A 24,696-nucleotide genomic window follows, 5' to 3' on the forward strand; every position below is an offset into this window, starting at 1 on the left:
AGTAAAGGGTGTGCAGTTTCCGACGCGTGACTCGATCGTGCCTATTATAAGTGCACACAACGATCAGCGGCAATGCAGTCGGGACAGTTCACCGCTCTGACATTGGCTCTCATTATTCATCTCCCAGGCGGAAATCGACTGCTTCTTATTTCGTGTTGTGCGCTTTGCAAAGACAGAGAGGAAACAATGCGAGTCGCCGAGCAAACGAAAAACACATCGTCGTAGTGTCGACTGCGATTGTTCGCAAAGGAGACAGAGAGAGAGAGAGAGAGAGAGAGAGAGAGAGAGAGAGAGAGAGAGAGAGAGAGAAGGGAGAGAGAGAGAGAGAGTTGCCATGCTAAAACTGGACAAAAATTCACGTGTGTATAAATATATGTAAATATGTATATCGACAGTATGTATGTTTAGAATGTTAATAATATTATACAAAACGTTCCGAGCGTGACTATATAGTGTGTTCCATAGACAGAGAGAAAGAGAGAGAGAGAGAGAGAGAGAGAGAGAGAAACCGCGCAGCTTCTCGCAAAGAGAATACATAATGATAAACAAAACTTATGGTATACATCGGCCATGCTAAGGACAACAGTGAGTAAAAAAAGGTTGAAACCACGGAAGAAAATAAAAAATATAGAGAAGAAGAAATAATAACATCAACAACAACAACAACAGCAGCAGCAGCAACTATAACGTAATAAAGTAACATAATAATATAAGCCGTAAAGAGCCACAACAATGAGAAACAATGCGAGCATAAGGGGGCCCCTCGCTTCACCGGTCTCGCGCCGCCGCCATCAAAGGACTGCAGTCACATGGTGTCCGCGCAACAGAGTATCGAGTACGTTATCATAAGACAATGTCTACAAGTAGTACATAATATATAGTAGTAGTAGTAGTAGTAGTAGTAGTAGTAGTAGTAGTAGTATATATATATATAGAGAGAGAGAGAGAGAGAGAGTGCAGAGTGCGGTGCGGTGCGGTGAACGGAGGAAGCGAGTCAGGGCCCCGCAGTTGGCTTGAGTGTCGGGACTGACCACTGTTTTAAGAAGAAGTGTTGCAGTAGAAGGGAGGCGATAGGCTTGACTAGAGATTAACATAAGTGGGTTCTTGCTGAGGCGAGGAGGCGTTGGAGGCGGTGTTGGGGTTCTGGGGCACCGGCGCCGCGGCGTTAGCCGGCTGGGCCTGGCTGTTCGGGCCGCCGCCACCGCCGACCCCAGCGCCGCCGCCCGCGCCACCACCCGCGCTACTCCCCACGCCGTGATGGATTATGCTCGCGTGGATGCCCATCCCCGCTCCATGCTCCACTGGGCTGCCAAAACCAACCACCAGCCATTAAAGGGGCGCTCTCGCACTAGTCTCCATCTGTTTACTTTCTTTGCTTTCTTTTCTTTCATTTCTTTCTTTTATTCTTTTTTTTTTATTTTACTTTAACTTTTCGCAACCTAAGCCATCTTTCCTCTCCTCTGGCCTTTTCGTCATCCACACGCAGCGACGGGTCTTCAGCGCCTCAGAAAATATGTCTCCCAACCGTCACAGTCCGTCCTGTCCGGATTTTTCGTATGAATCGAAACGCAGGCTGTTCGCCCCTTTAATGACATTGTCTGACAATAACTATGCCCAGCCGGGAGCCGGGGCGTCGAGAGGGCCGGCGATCTCTTTTGTTTTCGTACTGCGTGAGCGAGGATCGAGAGATATGTATATCATGTAATATGCGCATTACGATAACGAACAAGTCATTACATCAGCAGTTAGTGGCTCTAATTGTGGACAGTACAAGTTAATGAGTTGCAAATCAGACTACGATAGAGTGCGCCAGCAGGCCCGTGTCTGCCTCTGCGGTAGGCTCCTTCCGACCACTCAAAGTATGCCGTGATGCTCGACTATCGTGCGCAAGCGCCTTTGAGTGATCTCGTGCGTCAAAAACGCGGCGGCGACCTTTCCCGCTCTGATGCGACAGACGGACTCTGCGTGTATCTAGGAACATTACTCTATATTTACAAGCAGTAGACAGAAGAGACCCGATCCAATCTCGTGATACTCCAATGCGATCGAGCATGGGATACGTATATTCATTTCATTGGAAGACACATTTTCTGACGGATTCACGCATCCCCGCGTCAAAGTCTCAAACTTATGGCTACAGGCTACACTGCTCCGTTTGCTCATTTTCGTACATGTGGGTGACGAAAACTTCCAAACGATCGCTCCGTCCCGCGATGGGCTACACAATTTTTACACTCTGTCGCTTGCTTGGAAACGGAACATTTGCCAGCGAGCGCTCTCTGGCTCGTGCCAGACGTTGCGTTTCGCCGCTTTCAAACTAACTAACTTTCTACAACTCGTGTCAAAGGAATCGCGGCTTTCAACTTCAACAAGGAGAGAAAAAATGTACATGTTGCGAGCTTTCGCACCTCATCGCAGCAAGGTAAATTCGCTCAAGTGCGTACACAATTGTATTACTATCTTTAACAGCAGTTAGCGTAAACTGATGGACGTACCTGCAGGGCTTGCACCACTGGCTTTGCTGATCCAGTCCGAACCTGGCTCGGCACTTTTTCATGTTGTTACCTGCGAAAGCGGAAAAGATAATCATTAGTTTGTTGCTCTTTATTTAAATTTATTGATTTTTATGTAACAAACAATAAACTGTGAAATTGCGAAAACGCGATCGACACAAAACGCGTTCGCTGCCTGGACTAGAATCGTTCGACTGACGAGTCTCATGCAAGTGAGTCTAAATCGGCCGCCGTGGAAGCGTTGAGTGTCGAAGGCGTTTGCAGATTAAAGAGGAATCACAGAGAATAAATTAGTTACTTTTGATCATTGTAATTCAAAGTATATCAGAGAACAGAAAGATGTGGATTATGCAAGTAATTTTAGTTACTGGGGAGGATGTCATTCAGAGACTGATGGTATGGACAGGGTGTGACTCGGTCGTGATGATGGTGTGTGGTTACTTTTCTAAGCAAGAAGAATATAATAAAAGCGACTACTGCTCATAGGTGTGAGAAGTCGTATTGTCAAGTGTGTACTAATACGTGCTTGGATCCAATTTCAATTAATCTTTACGTGTCGTCAGGATCTTCCCGAAATTCCATTCAAAAAGTTTGAAACTCATCGTTAACATTGATTGATTACTGTAACACGAAGTTCGTGCCCGCGAAGTAGCTGATTTAGGGAAGAACCTTTTGCGGTAGAAATAATACATAATCATCGAATAAAGCGAGAATTGTGACGTTTACGTGCAGAAAAGGTTGGTGCTTCTTAAAGATGCCTGGCTGAGTGCTCCAAAGAAATGTTCAACTTTAGAATTAAACTTTTACGAAAAAAAATACAAAAACAAAAAACGAACAATGAAACGTTCTTTAGAACACACTCCAAATTGCTTCAGAAAAGTGCTAAAGCGGATCGAAAAAACTACACATCGTTGTTTCTGTAAAAGTCCACATAAGCGTTTGGAATATCGGTGTGAAAAATGTTTGAAATAATCATACAAATTACAGGTGGAATTTAAGCTTGACAGGGTGGCGAACGGAAAGGGATTCTCTAGTGCTGTGTACGAGGTAGGGACATTGCGATGAATTAATGGCGAACAGAAAACATGAAATATCAAGACTTATCAAGGCAGTGAATAAAAAAAGTGTCAAGAAAATAAATAAATCAATAACAGGAAACAAACAAAATTGAAGAAAAAAACAGGCAGCATTGAAACGATCAAAGGAAAGAACGTCGTATTCGATTGTAAAAAATAGAACTAAGAGACATTGAAAAACATAGTGAGAGACAGAAAGAAACGTTGAAAACAAAGTATTGAGAAAGAATACAGATGAGAAAGAGATGTGAGAAAAAAAGTAAGTAAGTAAGTGAGTAAAGATAGAGCGTAAAGATACTAAGAGAAATTAAACGCTTCAGGATTGTCTGATTTGCGTGGAGTAGGTCCCTGTAAAATGCAAGATGGCCAGCGTCCCCAAAGTTGTATACGTATATAATAATTAATATAATAAATGTAGTATAATATGCATGTGCGCGTGCGTGCACGTGTATTACTTTGTACTTTTGTCAGAGAGAAAAAAATATATATATATACTGTTCATTATATACTATATTGTTGTCATATTGATCATGAATGCGAATGTACATACATGGTCGTCGTGTGCGCGCAGAAGTTTATAACAGTGACATATTCATACACACGCTCACGCACGATTTTTTGTGTATTATTTATGCGAGGTACTGATATGTATGTTATATATATATATATATATATATATATATATATATTGGCCCAAAACACCCGAATCGGGGCAAACATGCAACATAATGTTCAAGTGTAAAAGGTATATGTAATATATAGAGATTATATATATATATATATATATATATATATATATATATATATAATGTAATTAATAATGAAAAAAAAAAACAATATAATAATATATAATTATAACAGTATATAATATATTAGGGCTGGGGCTTGGTTCTCGTGGGGTGGGGGTGCGGATTGAGGAAAAAGTCGTATAAAAGAATGTGTGGATCGAGGCATGTGAGTACCTCCAGGATCACTGTTTGTGTCTTGTTTGCGCTTCCTCTTCTTAGTTCGGTTGGTATTTGCGCGGGAAGACCAGTCAGGGTACAACTGCATGTGCAACTGTCTCTCCCGTCGCGCCATTTCATAATACTTGGCCTGTTCGTCTCGCCCTAGCGCGTGCCACTACCGAGAGAGAGAGAGAGAGAGAGAATCAAAACACTTCTTTTAAAAAAGGATTGCTTACATTGACTCAATAGGCTATTGATGCTTTTTTCTTGTTTTTGTTTCTTTTAAATCAAGGCAATCAAGACAAAAATTCCACTAATGCTACTGCCGCCACCCGCTCATTTTTAATTATTAAGATTACATTAATGTGGCTTGTGTTGTGTGATAAGTATTGGCTGCCCTTTTACTCGAGTTAGGTGTGTGTGTGTGTGCGTGTGTGTGTGTAACTATATGTAGATTTAAATATGCAAATAAGAAGGCTTTCATCTAGTTCGTCTATTGGCATGTTACGCTTATGATTATATTGTAGTTCCTACTGTGATTATTCTCCTACTATAATTAGACATATATGCATATATATGAGGTATACAATATTTTTGTGCATAAATATACAACGGCATTTCGCTAAGGCATTGGGGTCCCTACTTTCCGTTTCAAGTGCTAGAAGAACAGCCTAATATTGTCCCAGACGATCATGTACGCGCGATTAGATTTAAAGCTCTCTGCACAAGCTGGCAATGGTTGCATGTAACTTGCCACAGTTGTACAAGCTGCATTATTATTACTATTATTATTGTTATTATTATTATTATTATTATTATTATTATACGTCCGCATGATCCGTCTCAGTTGTGTATGTATGTGCAGGTTGTTGTACCGACACAACGACGGGGCTGACCGAAGAAAGATGAAGAGGCGCCGTTGCGGCGAGAGAGCTTTCTTGCGGCTTGCGAGCTCCGGTCGTCTCTTCGTCTTTCTTCGTGCCTCGTTAAGCCCTGGAAAACAAAGAGAATGACAACAGAACACGACGGCACACGCACACACACGCAGGCTTTGGTCCCCGCATCGTGCCTCCCATCTAGATAATGTATACTTGCATTACTGTACACTCGTCGCCCGACACACTGCTCTATAGAGAGAAATAAAGGTAACACGTGCAAGCGTTAGAGTTGTTGCGAGTTCAGATGAGCACGAACTTTTAAAATTTGTGCCCGTGAAACATTGTGGATTCGTTTGTTCAAACAAAAGTTACGAGCGATTTGGCCTCGATTTCTCGAATTGACCGGCATCGATTCTCAAACTTTTCCCGAACAGGCGCTTTCCAAACGTCCGAGCGGTCAAAATACACACGAAAATGCACAGACGGATGATCCCATCTCTCTGCGCGTTTCCCATACTCAAGTATCACTGCACAGTACACAACGCATGGCGCACACGTCGTCCTGTACAAAGTACGTACTGGACTGTTTCTTATACTAGCATTAAATCATATTTCTTTTTTCCTCGACTGATTTGACGAATACCGCTTTAGGGAGTTGGCCAGATATGCAATTGTTTAATGGTAGAACGCGGCATGTGGAAAGTATAAGATAGAGAAAGAGAGTTAACTTCGAACGCTCCACAGGATTCCCCACAGACAATCCAATCGTATAGACAGACAGAGATAGAAATTAATTGTAAGGTACACGTTCAATTTCGTTGAGAGGCGCTGCACCGTTGCTTTACAAGCACGGGTATCAGTCATTTCATAGTTACCGTCATCATCATCATCATCATCATCGTCATCAAAGAGAGTATAGAAAAAAAGAACTGAAACAACGAAAAGAGAAGCGCACAGAGACTTTGATCGTTTCAATTGAAACAACAGGTAAAACTAGAGTGATTATTGTAAGATATATATATGTATATATATATATATATATATATATATATATATATATATATATGCATGAGTTATAAGGGCCTGCTGTTCTAGCACTGGAAAGTGGTACCTCCGGCGGGATCCGCGGATCGCTCTTTCTTCCTCTTCTTCTTCTTGCTGCCGTATCCGTAGTTATCCCTGGCGCTCCATCCGGGATATCGCTGTTGATGCAGTTGGCGTTCGTGCCTGGCCGCCTCATAATATCGCTGCTGCTCCTCTCGACTTAGCGAATGCCACTGTGTGTACACACCCCCAAAAGCGTTCAATTTTTTGCCATTAATACGTACGTCTCTTTTTTCAAAAAATCACCTTTCAAAGCTACCCTTCATAGCCCTTCCCACCCACATTATATTGACTCTCTGCTCATCCATTTCCAAGATCTCACCTACAATACTCTATTAGTGCTAATATACCGACCAATTATTCGTGTTACTTGTTTGCAAAAAAAAAAAAAAACAAAAAAACAACTCCCTTATTGCTTTATTTTCTTTTTCTCTAAAAAAGCGTTAGACTTCATGCGTTTATTTACGAGCCTCGAAGTTGCACAGCCTGTACAAAGCTTCGCATTTTGAGACTAATTTTTGCACATTGTTATTCTAATATTTTATTTTTTTTCTGATATTACTGCAAGTCGTCAAGAGCATATGCAAAAATTGGATCTCAAAATTTATTGATCACATTTACATCAAGGCTGATTTGCAAATATTATCAATAAGTATAAGGCATCTTGTATTCTACAGTGAAAAATTTCATACTCGTTGCCTCGATGTAAAGCCAATCTTGTTGCAACATCAAGCTTGGACAACTTACCCTTCGCCCTAGAATTTGGTTTATCGCAGCACTCTCTTTTAAGGTACATTCTGCCACTACCTTCGCCCTCATCTCCTTCATGTACAGCATAAACGCATTCAAGGGCTTCTTTATGTGAGGTTTCTTTTTGTCTGCAAAAAAGAGGAGACGTAGAGGTTAGTTTTGACGTGTTTTGTCAGATTCAGCCAGTCTAAGTGCTATCTATCAACAAGCTCCATCTGAGCTATATTTTCATGTGGAAATTTCGAGCTACGCAACTGATCTGCATTTTCTGCCGAGTGTGAGGTTAGGCTTCTACAGGCATGTCTTTGAGTACAAATGGATATTGAATTTGTGCTCGGAGACACAAAAGCTGGAGTTTTTCTCAGGTGTAATATGTAGAGAAGGACATGTATAGATACCTTGATTGTTTTGTTGCCCCGTATCTTGATTTTTTGTGTTATCAGCAGGTAACGACGAGGAGTTTTTCTGTTCTATCGTAGACCTGTAACAAGAGCAGAGTACGTTAGCAAATGCCACTGGCATGAGTCGGTGAAGATTCGAGCAATGGAGTACCGTTTGAAGAAAGTTTGTTTTGTTTCAGGACTAGTTGGTTCATTTTTGGTGGTGGGCAAGGAAGGATAGGACATGAGGGAGTTTGGCGAATTGCACAGCTGTTCGTTCAAATTTGTCAGAGCACCATCGTAGTAGGGCTGAGGTAGTCCCACAGGGTTTCGAAGGAAGTTGGGTGGCACAGACCAGCTGAGCTGCTGCCACATTCGATGCCTGGCCTCCACCATGGCCAGCAGCTGCATAAAGTTCTGCTGGACATTGTAGGGGGTCGGGGAGACGTTCCTCAGAGCAGAGGCATTGGACATTTGCATGAGGCTGCTCATGTAGAGTGCGGTGAGGAACTTTTGGTCGGTGGCAGGTGCACCTGCCTCTCCGGACTTGACAGCCTCCTGCAGGATGGTCATGTTGTCTTGGATTTTGGACTCGAACTTGTCCTCCTCCGCAGTCTTGATGCAGTCCTTGCTGTCCACGGGAGTGCTGCTCTTCTCGGGCAGCTCGGGCTCGGCTGCTGGGCTGTTGCTATCCTTCTTTATGACTAGGTTCAATGGCTCCAGGCATTCGGGCTCCATCGCCTTGGAAGCTTATCGGTTGCGCTGCCGAGCTCTCTGCCGCTTCACGGTGAGGCTCGCTCGGCAAAGTCCATAATCGCGCGCGGAAGTGAGCCCTCGGTGATAGCAATGCTTGTGTGCAGGTATGAGGGTGCTTATGCGAGAGCGCGAGTCTTTGGCGAAGCACAGTCTGGCGAGTCCGTTCACTGGATCGGGCGGCCGCGGAGGGTCTGCCGAGTCGCACTCGCGTCGAGCGTAAACAAAGGGGCCGCGGAAAGCTCGGTCCTCGCGGTGGTGGCGTACTCCGTGCAGGCTGTCCCGCGACGATCCCGGGCCGTCCTCATCGTGCGCGGGGAAGGAGGAGAAGACGAGGGACGACGGGCCGCTAGAAGAGCCGCGCAGCATCAGTGGGAAGACATCGCCTCGGGCCAGGGCTCAGCAGCGGCGGCGGTAGCAGTAACAGCAGTACTCGGGACACTTGTCCGCGTCGCGCCATGGCGATATCGCCGGAGAGCGATGTTTCGATTGATTATCCGCGGCGGTGGGCGGCGGGTGCACGACCCGTCGGCCCATCATTGCAATTCATGGCGCTCTCTCTCTCTCTCTCTCTCTCTCGCTCGCTAGCCCGCGCGCGCGCCTCCTTGTCTGTCTGTCTCCGTAAGTGCGTCTCTGTCTGGCATCCCCCCGCCACCGCCGAGCCCAGTATATAATTCGCCCGGGGCGGGGGGGGGGGGCGAATCCCATTTTTTTGGCGGGCTTCGCTGCCGCGGCGCTGCCGTCGCTGCCCGCGAGTATGTATACGCGCATAACGCGAGTCCGATGCATGATCGCGTGGCTCGTTCCTTTGCGGACACGCGCTGCGGCAGGTGGACGGAGACGGAGCGCGCGACGGAAATTAGAGATCGGTTAAGAGGGTAATGATCAATACGCGCGCAGTCCGACAGAGAAATGGGGAGACAGCGGCCGGCGGGAGGGGCCGCAGCCAGAAGACGGAAGAGGGAAGAGAGCGTCACAGCGGCGGCGCAGTAGAATCCAGCGCTTGCAGCACTCGATCAGAGTTGTAGAGTCGTTGACGCGGCTCTCCGTCTCGTTATCGTCGAGCCGGTGCGCGGGTGCTACCCTCGCGCGGCTGGCCTTGAAAGCCGCGAGCAGCTGCGCACCCATCGCACTTCTTCTCAGGGGGGTTGCTGCTGCTGCGCAGTTGCCGGCAGTTCTCGCTTTTATCGGTGACGGGTGATATCGGGGATGGGGAGAGCCGTACCCACGGGGGGTGCTTGATCGTATCGACGGACGGTCGCAGGAGAGGAAGGGGGTGCGCTCCGTTGCGCGCGCTGGGGCTGGCTCACCTGTGGTTGTGGTCCAGGCTCGAGTGGTCCGCCTTGGGCGCGGAGGAGACCAGGGCGTGCGAGGCGAGCGCGTGCGCGTGCGGGCTCAAGCCGGGGTGAGGCGGCATCAGGCCCGTCGGCGAAAACCGGTAGAGATCACTGCAAGAGAAACAGAGTTAGTACTTGGTGCAGTGGCAAGTTGGAGGAGCGCGCGCATACTGACCTGGGCAAACTCGAACTGCTGATGGGCAGACTCGTGGGGTAGGGACTTCGGAATCCGGCGCTCGCCGGGGAGATCGGGTACATGCTCGGCGTGTGCCTGCAAGTGAGCATGACTCGATTAGCCGCCGAGGAATCTCGGCCGAGGGAGCTACCGCGTGGTTGGGGAAAGAGGGAACGAATCCCGATTCGGCCTGGCTCTCTCGGGCAGAGAGCAAATAACGAGTGTTTGCTGCCGTTCTAAGCGAGTCCGCTCGAGTGGCCGCGCGCTCTAATAGACCAGAACTGAGAGGATGACCGCCGCTATCTTCGGGGGAAAAGAAAGCTGCGGGTACTTACCAGGAAGCGGCGACTTGCGTCATTTCCGGACTGAGCATGGGGTAGGGGTACTGGCCCGTGGAGAACGGGTACATCGGCGCCCTCGTGAGACCTGCAAGAAGACGCTGGCATTAGATTTCATTCGCGCTACATTCAGACCGGGTCTCATTAGGATCGTTACCGAATGACGTTTACTAGAACTAGAGTACGCGGCTGCGCGGCTACGCGTAAGAGGAAACGAAACGCTCGCGCGCCTCCGGCGACGAGAGGAACTGGCTTCGTAAGGGAGAGCCGCGGCGTGGCGAAACCTGATGAAGCCAATATAGCCGGCGGTTTCGCGTAATCCGCGCCGCGGCCGGCTTCCCTCTTCCAGGCACGGCTCCTGCACCCCTGGCGATTTCGGTCAAGGCGCGCGTGGCTTTGCGCGATCGAGCCACTTGTCGGTCTTGCCGTTCCCGTACACGAGGCGCGTGCCGTCGAGCTGGGCTTGTTTTTTCACCGTAAGCGCTCCTCGAGATTCTAATTCCGCGAGTCGCGGCGTCGATCGACCGCGCGGAATCACAGGCGCAGAGAGAAGGACGGAGAGGGGCAGGCAGCCGGCACGTTTATCCCGCCGGGCGAATCCGCGACGGCGGGCTCCGCCATGTGTGCTTAATCACCTTCCAGTCGACTCGGCAGTCTGCAACCCCATTATCGGCGCCTCGCCAGCCGGAAAATTACTCTTTTATTCCCGAACGAGCGGCACTGCGAGGCAGCCTTCCGCTTTCGGTTCCCTCTCTCGCGCGCTGTTTCCCGTATTTCCTCCGCACGTAGCAAGACGGGCACAAGGAAGGGCTAATCGAGCGCGAGCCCCCGATCGAACGGCTGCCGGGCTCATTTCGAGGCTGTATGTAGAATAAGGGCCGCCTTTTTCCGCCTCCGATTTCCCCCCGCAGCGGCCATTATTCGCGACTCTCGACTCGCGCGCGCGCGCATATTCCGATATTAATCAATTATACAGACGAGGAAGGAGAGAAAACCGAGGAGGCTCATTATAATCAACCCCCGTGCCTCGATGCAGCGGATGGAGCTGGCCTGCAGAGGGGCTGCTTTTTGTGTCCGTTTTTCGTTTTTCCTTTTTCGTCGCTCATCACCGAGATGCAAAACTCTGCCCCGCTTTTCTTCTCTCCGCGCGAGATGAGAAAGCACTCGGGCGAAAAATTATTCTCCAGAGAGTGCATTAATCAGAGCCCGCGAGCACGAGTGCACGAGTGCACGGCTGCTTCTGCCTCCGCCTCCGCCATCCGTGCAGAGGCGGCGGACTCGCCTCGCGGTTCCCGCCGCCTGTTTTTGTGCGAGGGTCGCACTAGTGGCTCGCGGCCGGCCGAGGGGCTAGCTCAGTCGCTACGTATTCGCGGAGTATATAACCCGCGGAAAACAGACCCGAAGCTGCTCGTTTAAGCGAGACAAAGACGCGCATCAAGCCCCTTTCCTAATTGGGCGGCGCCTCGAATTAGCGCTCGTTATATCGAAGAAGAAATTTTCGCATAAAGGCGCCTCTTTGAAAAACGGATTTGCGCGCAGAGCTCGCCGGCCGCAGGGGGCTTAATCGCGCTGATGAGTATTGCTACGGCACTCGGCGTATCGAGCATTGATAAGCGTCGGTGAGGGCGAGCGAGAGCTGTGTACACCGGCACCAGCCATCTCGCCGATGCATGGATGCAGACGGAGGGGAGCGGGCTGGGCGGAGGGAGCAGAGTAGAAATGGAGAGGCCGAGATGACCCCTCCTGACCCGGCTCGGCGCGGAGCCCGCTGATTAGCCTAATGGTGAGTTCTCCTCTCATTCTCCTACTTGACGCCGATTCGCGAAAGCTGTCTCTGCAGCCTGCTCGAGGGGCCGCCGCGTATTCCGAGCGCGCGACAACCGGCCGCCCTTTGTGCGGCGAAAAAAACGCGAGCGCGAGCCCGGCCGTTCAATTAGGCCTCTCAAAGGAGCCTGCACTCGCATTTGCATCGGCTAGGCTCTCTCTCTCTCTCTCTCTCTCTCTCTCTCTCTCTCTCTCTCTCTCTCTCTCTCTCTCTCTCTCGAAAGATTCGAGCCTCGAAATCCGCGATAATGGCCTCAAAAACGATATCGTATTTAGGGATATTAAAAAAGTTCTGCTGCAGCCAAAGGGCGTGCGACGCGTAAACGGGCACATAAACAGCGCGCGCCCGCGCTGACGCGAAAATACATAACCCAATATCGCGCCGTGTGAATTCCGATCCGCGGAGAAATTCAAACGCCGCACAATTTTTACCGGCTGATTCGAGCTGCTTTGTCCAAATATTTCCCATTTTTCCCATTTTCCCCATTTTTCCTATTTTTCCAATTTTCGGAGCGACTCGGCTGTCTGTTACTACTTGCCGAGCGCCAGCTAGCAGACAGGAGCGCGGGAGGAGGAGCGGGTGTCTGACCTGAGCTGGACGCCGCCGCACTAAGAAGCTGTTTCCAGGTTGGGTGACTAGGATGATGGTGGTTGTGGTGGTGGTGGTGGTGGTGGCCCGCGGGCCAGTACTCACCGGCGGCCGCTGCAGCCTTGCCGGCGTCCAGGGCTCCGTACGGCGGTATGCCCATGTGCGCGGGTGGCGGCTGCGTCAGGTGCTCCCCGTTCGAGCAGAAGAACGGCAGCCCGCTCGGGTGCGTCCCCGTCAGTCCCATCTTGCTCGCCTGTAACAGAGAAGGAGAAAAAACATGAGCTACAGCTAGCGCACAAAGCGACGGCGAAAACCGGTTTTCCGCTCGGAGAGAGAGCCAACGACATTTTCGCCGCGAGTTTGCATGGCAAATTGGAAGGCTCACCCCTTCGCGGCGCTCGCGTTCTATTCCCTCTATTCCCCATCGGCGGTCCGACGACGGCCCGGCCTATACCTATACGTACGCGTTACGACGTTACGCCGAGAGAGGAGCAGGCCTTTGATCTCCGCTTCCGTCTGCGCGCGGCTGAGAACGCTTTTCTCCGTGCGCGAACGTCGCCGCGCTCTCTCGGCTTTCCGGCGCGAAATGAATAAAGAACGCGAGGCGCCGGCTTTGTCGCCCGCCGCGCGATTGCCGACTATGAATTTAGCCCCCCGCTCCTCTCTCTCTCTCTCTCTCTCTCTCTCTCTCTCTCTCTCTCTCTCTCCCGGATGTTCGCGTCGTTCGCGTAATAAGCTTCCTCGACGCAGATTCGCGCAAGAGGCTCGGGCAGAGGAGAGCGAGACAGATCTGTTTACAATGAATAATAATGCGAGAGCGGCGGAGAATTAACTCGAGCCTCGCAGCGGAGGGCTCGACGAAGCGCAGGCCAATCGTCGCCGCGTTCTACCCGCGGCGCATTGAACGAAAGTCAAGTGCCCGCTGCTCTCGACTTCGACAAAGCTAATTAGCCCAAAACGCATCGGCGACGGAAGGGAGCGGAGGAGAGACGAGCGAGAGGTCACTCCACCCCTCGCCGCGCCGCCCCTCCGCTCGTTTCCATACGGCGCGCGATCGATAAGCGAAACGTTTTCCTTGCGCGCGCGCTCCTGCCGCCGGCTTACCACGAGGATGGCGGTGGCGCGCATCGCCCTGACGGCCAGCAGGAAGCCCGGCTCCAGCGGCTCGGTCTCCATCCAGCGGAGCACCCGCGACAGCAGGCCCACGACCTCCCGGGCCTCCGGCGGCGCCGGCTCTTCGGCCTCGGCCTGCCGCGCCAGCTCCTCGGGCTCGCTCTTCATCTCGCGCTCGGCCTCCTCCGCGCTCAACCAGCGGCGCACGTCCTCATCGTCGATGCGCAGCCCCGCGGCCTCGAGGCTCAGGCTGCGCAGCTCCGCCGCGAGGGCCGGCTCGCGCTCGTCGCGCCCCTCCGCGCGGGGCCGCGTCCAGCAGCGGCCGAAGCTCTCGGGCCGCACGGCCAGCCAGGCGCGGTGCAGCTCGGCGAAGGCCTCCTTCAGCGACACGCCGGCCAGGTAGTCGTCCAGCGAGCCCCCGCGCTCCCCGGGCCGCATGCGCGCCTCGACCAGGGCGCCCCCGAGCAGCGCGGCCGCCAGCCTGGCGCGCAGCTCGTCGGCCACGGGCCGCGGGTCCAGCGAGTCCGCCGGCACGAGCAGCAGTCGCGCCCGGCCCTCCTCGAGGCCGTCGGCGGGCAGGCGCTCGGAGCGCGGGGCCACGAGGAGCGCGCCCTCCGGGTGCAGGGCCAGGGCCGCGGGCGCGAACTCATGCCGGAACCACCAGAGGAAGAGCTCGGGGCTGAGCGCGCCCCGGCCGCCGCCCGCGTACACCACCGGCTGGCTGAGCATGTTCACGTGCTCGAGGCAGCGCGGCCGCCAGTGCCGGCCCACGACCAGCAACCGCGTCCGGTGCCGGCCCAGCCGGTCCGCGGCGGCCAGCAGCCAGACCCGCTCGCCCGGCCCCTCGGCCCGGCGGCCCGGCAGCCGGCGCCAGTCCAGGCAGAGCACGTGCGCCAGGTAGACCCGCGCCTCGTCGTAGCCGTCGGCGAGCTGTCCGGGCGCCTCCTCCGCGCGGCTCAGGTCCTGAGCCTCGGCGTCCTCCTCCCGGGCAGCGGCAGCTCGGGAGCGTCGGTGCACTTTCTTCCCTCGGCGATCAGCAGCAGCGGCTTCGGGACCGTCCTCGTTATCTTCGGCGGCGTCGCCGAGGCGCATGCGCAGCCGCGAGGAGGCTGCGCATCGACCATCGCTGCGACCGCCACCGCTGCCGCTCTCCAGCTCGCAGCAGCCCCGAGCCGCAGCTGGGGACGAGGGCTCAGGGGGCAGGAGCCCACCGGCGGGGCTCTGCTGCCAGCTCGGCGCCATGCCTCCGGCTGGACGGCGCCACTGGCATCTGCGAGACCGCGCGCGGGCACACTCGCGCGATGGAACTGGAAGCGGGTCGGCCGATTCGCGGGCGAGCGCGGGAGTCAGCTGGGCCAGCGGCGCCAGCAGCAGCAGCAGCAGCAGCGGAGAGCCGGCGCGCGCGCGGCCTCGCTACCGAACGATGACTGAGCGGCGGGCTGCGACGCGGCCGTCAAAGGCCGGAGCGGCAACTAGAAGGCTTTGATGTGCCAGCGCTCGGCGCGCACAAAGCAAGAGCTGCTGCTCTGCCGCTGCGAGTCCCGCTGCAGCGCGCTCCGCGGGCGCGCCCCACGCGAGCGAGCGAGGAGCAGGGAGACGCACCCGCAGACTGACAGAGACGGCGAATCCCGCGCGCGCGCGCGCTCGGCACGGACGCGCGGATAAAGAGATGATGCTATTTATTGCCCCAAGAGCTTTCTTCTGTCCCTGCGTCCATCTCGGCCTCCGCCGCTGCAGGCTGGCGAGTGCACAGCTGCACTCTGCCGCGTGGCCCTCGCAATTCCACCGCCTCCACCGTTCAGCTGTGGAAACCGCGCGGCTATCGTACGGTGGCTCGGAGCGCTTCCAGATACGTCACCTCGTCGACTCCTCCCGGCTGCTGAGTAGCGCAGCAAACATAACGCGCGCGCTCCGCGGATCGAGGGATTCGCTTTGACCTTTTGCCGCGGCCGGTAATCATCGTTATCCTCGCACAGAGAGCCGGCTGCTCCGCTGCCATCTCCGCGGGCGCGCGTTACGTCGGTTTACCGTTGCATGCATCCGCGCAATTACGCTTCCAATTACCCAGTGCAGAGAGCAGAGCTCGCAAGATAATTATCGAGCCCATTAATTTCGTATTTATCGATGTACACTCATTCCTTTATGTTCATAACGCCATCACGCTTACGCGCGTTCCGATTTGCCTGTCTCGCGCCCTCTGCTCATTACTCGCGCGCTTTTTCTCTCGCCCGCGGTACACGCCCCCGCTCGCGTGCACTCATCGATTCGCCTTCTTTCCCCGGCGAGTTTTCCTCCCCCGCAACGACAGACTTGCGCGCGCGATTATGATTATCAGTTAGTTGCTGCCAGCAGGCCGCGAACGATCTTCGGCTCGAGTTGCTGAAAAAGTGTGGTGCTGCTGATTACTGGGGATAGACGCACGCACACAGGGCCGCGCGCAGAGCGACGGAGCTTTTCTCGGCTGCTGTTGATGCTGCTGCGTTGCCAGCGCTCCAGGGGCTGCAAAGTAAGGGTAGTCGAGAGCGAGAGCGAGAGAGAGAGAGAGAGAGAGAGAGAGAGAGGAGTAGAGACGCTGAATGGATGGTGTGGAGGAGGAGGCGGCGGCGGCCAACCCCGAGCGCACCGAGTTGCCGGGGCAACGCGGGAGGCGTAGGCGGCGGCGGCGGCGGCGGCGAAGGGGTGAGTCTGCTTCTCCGCCGCCGCAGTCCTGCGCTGGGCCGGGCTCTCTCTCTCTCTCTCTCTCTCTCTCTCTCTCTTTCTCTTTTCTGTCGGGAGTGAGGGGGGGGGGGCTTCCTTTTCTTCTTCTTTTCGCGAATCGAGGGCTGAGCAGATCAGTATATAATCTGTGCAGGGCCACTCGCAGTTTCAAGATACCTCGACCCGTTCGAGGGAAAAGCGCAGGAAAATGGGCTTGGGGAGCTGGCCTAGCGACTTTTCCGGAAAAGCGGCCAGCTCTTTTTCTCCGCGCGCTGTTATCGATGCCGGCGGCGGCGGCGGCGGCGGTGACGGCGAAGCCCGAGGAGGGGCGCGCAGGAAAGAAGCCGGAAAGCACGCGGCGGCAGGTGGGGGCTCCGGCCTCGAGTGGCGGGGATTCAAGTGGAAGCTGCGGCCAATCCGAAGGAGTCGTCGCCATGGCGACTGGGGGGCGCCTGCGCCGATGTCCAGGCGTTGTTATCAGCGGTCCGCCAGAGGCGCCTGCTCCGCGCGTCGCGCCATGTCCCGAGTTTTCCGTCTTCCCTTCTCTCTCTCTCTCTCTCTCTCTCTCTCTCTCTCTCTCTCTCTCTCTCTCTCTCTCTCTCTCTCTCTCTCTCACTTCTCGAGTCCCCGGCGACGGTGACCTCCCTCGCAGCTTCGCTTAACCCACTTTCCCAAGACGGTCAACTTTTCCGGCAACTTTCTTTGAGCCTCGCGCGCGGTCGGCCGAACTACTTCCACAATTTTTTCGCCGACATCCATCCGTAATATCCGTACCAAGTTTCCCGTCGATTCCGCGAAAACAGCTCGCGCGTGGGCTGGCGTTCGGCGATTACACGCACGATTGGCCGCGCGAGCCTACAATTTCGATGCGGGCTCGATTCCCCGAAATCTCGTTAGCCGCAGTCGAGTGGCTTGTTAATCTTCCGCGGCGAGGCATTGTTTGCTGCCCCATCAGACGGCTTGACCAATCGTCGACTACGGCACACACGGACTTTCTCCGTCGGCAAACTTCTGCGGCAACTTTGCATTTTCGACGCGCCGGCGAGTCTTATTGGCGCACAAGTTATACGGCTGCAGAAGTTCGCTCGGATACAAAGTCAACGGCGCACTCGCTTTCGATTTCCGCACCTTGACCTACCTCTCCGACCCTCTTTCCTCGGGCGCCCGCCGATTATAAATCTCGTTCGGAAACTTTTCCGCGCGAGACGAGCGAAGAAGAGCTGGAGGAGAACGAAAGTCCAAACAGTCAAGGAAAAAGCCAGCCTTTGTTTTATAAACAGTCGCCTACGCGCTCCGGGCGCTGCTGCATAGACGCGCCTTGCGGAGTCGAGCGGGGACAAACACATCGACGCAATCAACGCGCGACAACGTTTGATCTGCGAATCGCGCGCGCTCGCTGCGCAAACACGTCCTTCTTCGATTTCTACGATCGCATAATCCCCGAGGCTCTCGAGGGATTCGCGTTTTTTGGATTCCGCTCACGCATCGCCGCGCGCGAGCGGCACAAACAAGAGTTTGAGCAACAATTTTCAGTGCCCGAAGCAGCGAGTCGACAAGCATATTCTTGTCGAGCTTCCCCGAGTATTATCGGCTCGCTCGCTCGCGGGGCTGGCAAAAGCGAGGGCAAAGTGCGACAGGCAGCTAGAGAGAAAGCGAGTTAGGTCAGCGGACACGTGGAGGTCGCGGCGGCGGCAGGATCAAAGGGCGGCGCTCCGAGTGGAGCTGGCAGGCTGACTCTCCCTTTTTGGCGGGGGGCGAGAGCGGGCTGGAGGCGACAACGAGCAAATCTGATTTTCGCTCCACTTGCCGTACTCGTATCAGCAGTCGCAGTAGTAGTGGTAGTCGTCGTCGTCGTCGCGTTGCCGCTGCTGCTACGAGTCCCTCAGCGTGCGCCCGGCCCCGACTTTGGCATACTTCTCGGTTCGCATAGCGCGCGCAGCCGCCGGCAGCTCGAAACTTTCCGTCTTCGATCCCGAGATTCCCGCCTTCATTACTCACAGCGAGCGGGTCGCATCGATGCGCTCGCGGCCGCGTGCACTGTATAATTTTCCATTTTTATGTAAAGCGCCGGAATTTCAATTTTCTGGCGCGCGCCGCGACTGCCGCGGAATATTCATGTCGCCATGGTAACGATCGGGAGAGCGGCACGATTACAGCACGCGGAAAGATCTACTCTAAAGCTGAACGCGTCTACTCTAAAACTAATCGCGAAATTCCCGAGAGCTGCTTCGGCGCGGCGGTCCGACCGGACACCGGCACTTTCTACTTGCAATCAATCGCCGCGGCTGATGACTCTGAGCATAATGGCTCGGGCCGCACAATGCTCTCGGGAAACGCCTTATTAGCGAAATGGATACGCGCATAGAGGGCGAGGGAGAGAGAGCGCGGGAGCAGCGGCGTATCTCATTTGAAAAAGAGCCGGCTCGCGATTGCAGGGAGATCGAGTGGAGCCGTATGGGCCCGCGTATACATATCGGGGAATGCGTATCATTGTGCCGGATCTCATCACACAAAGAGTGCGCAGAGCGCCGATAGCATCGCTGCCGCTCGCACCCCTTCGCCGCGCTCCTCCCAGGCGAGCGCCGCCGGCAGGCTTCTTTCCTCGTGTCCCGCGCGCGTTCGGCGTCTCGCATTCATTTGTCGGTTGTCCCCTCGGCACCGCGGCTCTTAGCAGATTTCACGGACTCGGAGACGCATTGGGCGGAGTACTCCTTTCTCCTCCGCGCGCGCGCACTTTCCACCCCCCGCCCCGCGTCCCGACTTGCTCGGCCGGTCGCTACTACGGCAGGCCGTTATTAAAAACCCGGCGCTCGGCGATCGGATCGCGGCAGCCCCGTTATCGGCCGGTACGATCGGCGCGCGGCGATTAGCGCTCGTGCCTGCTGCGTCGATAAAAAATCTGCAATCTCGGCGGATCGGGCAGGCACTTTGCCCGGCTCAATGGGGCGCGCAGAGTAGAAAATACATCGGGGGAGGCGGATTAGAGCTTTTCGCCGACGAGCGGGAAATCAGTGCCGCCGCTGCCGGCTCATTTTTGGCAAAACAGGATTATCCGGGGCCATTACGAGGGGTGCGACGACGCGGGCGCGCGCAAGATGAAGTTATTAGTCCGAGGAGGGAACTCCCCCTCGAGAGCCGTCCCGGGCTTTTTCCTCTAGAAGCCGAGAACAGCGAAACAGCCTGTATCGCCGGCAAGAATTTCATCAAAATATGCGCGCGCGCGGCTTTCGAAATTCGGATGTTCATCGAGAGCAAATATTAACTCGCCGGCGCTGCGCCCGTATACGTAGCTCGATCCGCCGGCTCGCTCGAACGCGTCGAACATAAACATCGCGTCCGGGCGAGGCCGCCTCACGCGCGTGTAGGTGCACGTCTATAGCGGGAGCACGTACACAGCAGTAGCAGTAGCAGCTTTTTTCATCTCGCGCAATCGATGCGAGTCTCTCGTCGGAAAGTGTACGCTGCGCGCTTCGCTCTCTCGCTCTCTCTCTCTCTCTCTTTTCTCCTTCGCGCTCGCGTGGAAAGACGGGGTGAGAGGGGGGGGGGGGGAGCGAGCGGGATAGCCGATAGCTAGCACTCGTTCTTTAGTCAAACCTCCGCCCCTTTTCAATCGAGACTTCAAACGCTGCAGCGTGGAATCATGATTGGAACGGCCGCTGCTGCTAAGCAAGGGGCTGCTCTGCTCGGGGGCGGTTCTCCTTCCATCTCTCTCGGCCTGCCTGCTTCCCCGTCCCCCGAGTCCCGCTCCCCGTTCCGTCCGTCGCCGGCTCGACTCATGATGAAATTCCTAGCATTCAATCGCAGCACCGGCCGCAGCTACATACGGCCCCCGCCCCCTCGGCAACGCTCCGAGCAAAGGCTAGCGGCGAACGCGGCCGTGCAATCGTCCGCAAGACGCAGCGCCGCGCGAAAACCCAACTTACGTGCGCGTTACGTGTGTCGGCGTACCGTCGGCGCGCGGCTAACGCGATGCAGCAATTTCGACCGCTGCCCCGGCGCTGCATATATCCTATAGGCACGCGCGGCATGCGTCTACTTAGTGCTGCAGCGAGCACACAGAGGGGCCGGTATTACGTGCGGGAGGAGCCGCGCCGCTCCTGGAATTCAAATACAGTCGGGCGGGATTGGAAAATCGAATCGATTTCCTCATCCTCGAGGGCGCCAGCCAAATTTCCGCGAGCTCGGCAATGCTCGCCCGCCTCCGATCGTTTTTGTCGGATGCTGGGCTCAGCCGAGAGCTGCAGAGGGCCGGCGTGTAACTACAAGCGAATCGGTAGAGCGGGTTGAGAAGTCTTTGCTGTCAGCGCCAGCAGCGGCGTCATTCTCGCCAATGAGACTCGCTCGCTGGCGCGTATAGCTGTATGTAGCGCTGCCACCGCCGCCGCTTCTGCTTACGCGAGGGTAATTAGTTACGTAGCCGTAAGCTCTCGCGCGCGCCTGTGCGCCTATACTGGCTTCAGCGCCAGCCATCATCATACTCTATAAAGCCGCCACCGCCGCCGCCGCTACTCTGTACACACGCCGCTATTTCTATTTGTTATACGCAGAGCGCGAGAGCTGCCATCAACACACGCGCCCGGCCCGGGCTTTCATGAACTTTCCTCTGTTCGGCGCTGCACCAACACTGCGCCACTGTCTTGCCTCGGAAATTCCTCTGCGATAACCAGCGCGCGAGCTTTCAGCGGATCCGAGCTTGTTTTTTCCTTATGCTGTAGCCGCTGCATTTATAATCCGCGAGGATTCATTTCGCGATTGCCGGCCTCATTGGAATCGGCTCACGGGTATGGAATAACGCGCCTCTTGCGTTTATCGACGCGATTATCCCCGCGTTTCCGCCTCTTCGGGGATCCGCCGAGCGCGCTCCTAAGAGAGTCAGAGCGAGGGCCGCGCAAAGCCTTGGAAATATTGAGAATAAAGCCCCCCGCGCCGGCGGCAGGACCGAAAAACCGCACCCCTCGCGAAGCCCTCGCGGCAAAGCGGATTTCTCCCGCCCATGCGAGTCCAGCTGCGTACGCTCTTCTTGCGACGTAGAATCGTTCGCCCGTGTGACGCGATCAATTGGGCTGCGCCGGCTGCTCTTCTTTTGCCGCCGCTAACGAAGGAGCCACCTCGCGCGCACCTCGTCCTTTCATCCGCGCGCAGGGGCCTCCAGACGCGAGAGCTCGCACGCACCTCGCGAGACTCCTCGGGCTTTCACTCGCGTTTAATTATAGTGCGCGCTGGAGACTTTCCCGCCGCTGCCCATTATTTTTTCCCGGAATTTTTTAACGAAGCTTTCTCGAGCCTCCCGCAGAGTGTGCACTGTGCGCGAAAGTATAGCCCTTCCGGGCAGCCCAGAGAGATCCGATCGCTAAAACTAACATCGCCGCCGCGCAGTAGCTGAAAGGCAGGCCCAGACGAGCTGACGGGCGCGGAAACGCGCGCTCTTTTGACTAAGTGTTCGCATTTCAAACAATGCGCGCGGACCACACAAAGGCCGAAAACGCGCTCTCGCCAGGCGCGTTTTTTCATTAACGCTCTCTCTCTCTCTCTCTCTCTCTCTCTCTCTCTCTCTCTCTCTCTCTCTCTCTCTCTCTCGTCATTCCTGCACGCCTACCCTTCTTTTTCGATTTTCTCGCCGGAGCTCCGCTCGTTCGTTGCACTCGCTCCTCTCTTTTCTCTCTTTGACGGAGTTCCGCTGCTGCTGCTGCCGCCGCCGCCGCTGCTTTTCACGAATAAGCCAGATTTTTCGCGACGATTCCCTAGCCGACGTTTATCTCGGCGCCGCGTTTTGCTTTGCGCCTCGCCGGCTCCTTTTGCATTAGCCTATAACGCTATATGCACGCGGATGGCCGAAATCGTAGCAGCGGCGCCGGCGGGGAGAAAAGGGGCGAGTTGGAAAATCAATACGACAGCCACGGGCGAGAACGCGAACCTGTAGCGAGTGTAATAATTAAGCCGGAGTAATTTCGTTCCGCGGTTTGGCGAGAGACGTCGCCTCGACTTGCGCTTGCTCGCACCCGTACGCGCGGAACCGCAATCGCGTTTCCGGCGCGAAAAACCGCGGGCGGCGTTTTTCCCGGGCTCGAATCGAAAGTCCCAAAGTCGAAACCCGAGCGCACCGTCTCGTCGGATTAAAAGTTCGCCAAGACGGAAACCAACGGGCCGGCGCCGCGGGCACTGAAGGAGTCCACCCCCGTCCGCGCAGCTCTTTTATTATACGCGCGGGAGCGGCATTGTCGCGGCGGTGCGATGATATGAGCACAATGCCCGTCGGATCTTCTAGCCTGTCCCGAGCGCGCAATTAAGTAGACCGTGCCGTGGCGCACAGCGCGGATCGTTTCGCGAGTTCGCCGCGCCATTGTGCCCGCGCGAACAATGTTTGGCCGCGATCGGCCTGGAATCATGTCGTATGTGCGAGCGCTACGCGGACTGTATACGAGGGGGGCTCGCTGGCGTTTTTCTGGCTGGGTAGCGCGGATGATTTCATATTGCTCTCGAGCGGCCTCTCTCTCTCTCTCTCTCTCTCTCTCTCTCTCTCTATACGCGCGCGCAGTGGCCATTGTGCGGGAGACGAGCTTTTTGCCAGCCGCAATTGATTCGGAGCGAGGGTCCACGAGGCGCGCCACCGAAGACTAAAGCAGCCCGTATTACCATATCCTTGCGCGCGCTCGCAGCGAAACGCACACGAGACGCAAACTATCGGCAAAGTCAGGGGGACACATAATAATGGTAATAACACAATGGCCTTCCGAGGAGAGTTTCGTTTTCTTCTTCGGCTTTTAGTCGAATCGACAGCGACGGAATCCTTCGCGTTCACAATCGTCTGCTCCCTCCTCGTCTTTTATCCGGCTCTCTCGCCCCCGGCTCGCTTTAATTCGCTGATTAGGCAGAGAGCTGGGAGCTGCTTCTGCAGCGAGAGACGACAAGGAGCGGAAAATAATCGCGGCCCTGAAAAGCCCGAGCTTTTCAATCCTCTTCCTGCCGGCGCCCCCGCTTGTTCTTTTCAACCGCGTGACTTCTTCTTTCCCGTCTCCGTCTTCTCCTCGCTCGCCTCGCGCGTCTTCTTTTGCCAATTTCGCGCCGTTAGCCTGGGCGACAGTAGGGCATAATGCGCGCCGTCGAACGTGAATGTGCTCTGCAGCCTTCGCGCAAACTTTCGGCTCGTTCGATCGGCTTTTCACGGCCCTCCAGCCAATCGGCCGTTGACGCTGCTCCGCTTTTGCTTCTGCTTCCGCCCGACCGCCGGCACAGTATACCGCAACTCCGCGGCCTCTTGCGCGAGCGCCATTAAAAAACTTGCAATTAGCATTTACAATATAGACAGCTCTTGGAGCGAGTCGGAGCTGCCGGGAGACAAAGTGAAATGCCGAGTGAAAAGGCCTTTCAAATTGGCCAAATGCGCCTTTCAGTTGCGCATGGAAAGCCTTAAATGGAGCCCGGATGACTGCATGAAAAGAGCGAGACGACGACGACGACGTCGGCGGCGAGTGGGGTGAGAGCCGCGGTTGACTACTTTTCTGGAAGCATGTGATACTCGGCTGAAAGCTCAGAGTCATGTGCCGATGGGCACCCGAAGCGGTCCCGCGCATGACACATCTGCTGCTCTCTTCTCTGCCATAGCGAGCTCTTCCGCGACGAGAGCGGGACAAGGAGGGGCCAGGCCAGCTTAATAATTCGCACTCGGGCGGATCCATTGTGTCGTCCTTGCGCTCGCGCGCGTGCCGCAAAGAGAGCACGCGACCGCTCCAATTACGGGCCGCTCGCTTCCTTCCTCCTCGTTTTCTTCCTCTGCGCGCCGCGTCCTTGCGGCGGCAGCCGGAGAATTTTAATTACAATCGCAATTATCACAAGACTTTTGCCGCTTCGTCGCCGCGAACTAACAATCCCGAAGAGATGTCCCGCCGGAGAAGAGGCTCGCGCAGCCTCGTTAGCCCGTAGGACAAAGGCCGCGCGCACGCACTCTCGATGCAGGACGGCCTACAGTCTCCCGCGCGAGCGCCGAGACGAAAATACGCGCTGGAGCAATGCGAAGAGCGTCGCCGGCACGATCGATCGCTGCACGCGCGCAAACCTGTCGTCCAAAATACCCGCTCAATGACTGCGACCCGACTTTTCATTGAGCGCCGACTGCGACGGCCGAGAGTCTAACGCACGACTTCCGCGCGGCGACGAGATATCAGAAGAGAGGGAGAGAGCGAGTGCGAGCAGGCGCTAATGTCCGGCGCGCTTGGCATGCACGC

The 24,696-nt window shown here is 55.1% G+C and overlaps 1 protein-coding gene across 8 annotated transcripts in view; it reads right to left on the reverse strand.

The window, feature by feature from the left end:
* Positions 1–24,696, reverse strand: part of LOC100120687 (protein pangolin, isoforms A/H/I/S) — a 94,125-nt gene that overhangs the window by 4,978 nt on the left and 64,451 nt on the right. The window contains exons 1-10 of one of the 8 annotated variants that reach the window (XM_031929949.2): positions 13,769–15,181; positions 12,665–12,917; positions 10,249–10,339; positions 9,914–10,009; positions 9,712–9,849; positions 7,667–7,749; positions 7,266–7,396; positions 6,526–6,691; positions 2,496–2,565; positions 1,032–1,306 (exon numbers count right to left, since the gene is read on the reverse strand). In XM_031929949.2, coding sequence (XP_031785809.1) covers positions 1,081–1,306; positions 2,496–2,565; positions 6,526–6,691; positions 7,266–7,396; positions 7,667–7,749; positions 9,712–9,849; positions 9,914–10,009; positions 10,249–10,339; positions 12,665–12,917; positions 13,769–15,019 — 2,505 coding nt within the window. In that variant the 5' untranslated portion in view covers positions 15,020–15,181 and the 3' untranslated portion in view covers positions 1,032–1,080. Of the gene's footprint in view, positions 1–1,031; positions 1,307–2,495; positions 2,566–4,551; positions 4,712–6,525; positions 6,692–7,265; positions 7,397–7,666; positions 7,750–9,711; positions 9,850–9,913; positions 10,010–10,248; positions 10,340–12,664; positions 12,918–13,768; positions 15,189–24,696 lie in introns of those variants that run through there. The other 7 variants (XM_031929950.1, XM_031929947.1, XM_031929948.1 and 4 more) reach the window with 7 other exon arrangements.

This window comes from Nasonia vitripennis, chromosome 4 (assembly GCF_009193385.2).
Source record: "Nasonia vitripennis strain AsymCx chromosome 4, Nvit_psr_1.1, whole genome shotgun sequence".
Taxonomy (NCBI): domain Eukaryota; kingdom Metazoa; phylum Arthropoda; class Insecta; order Hymenoptera; family Pteromalidae; genus Nasonia; species Nasonia vitripennis.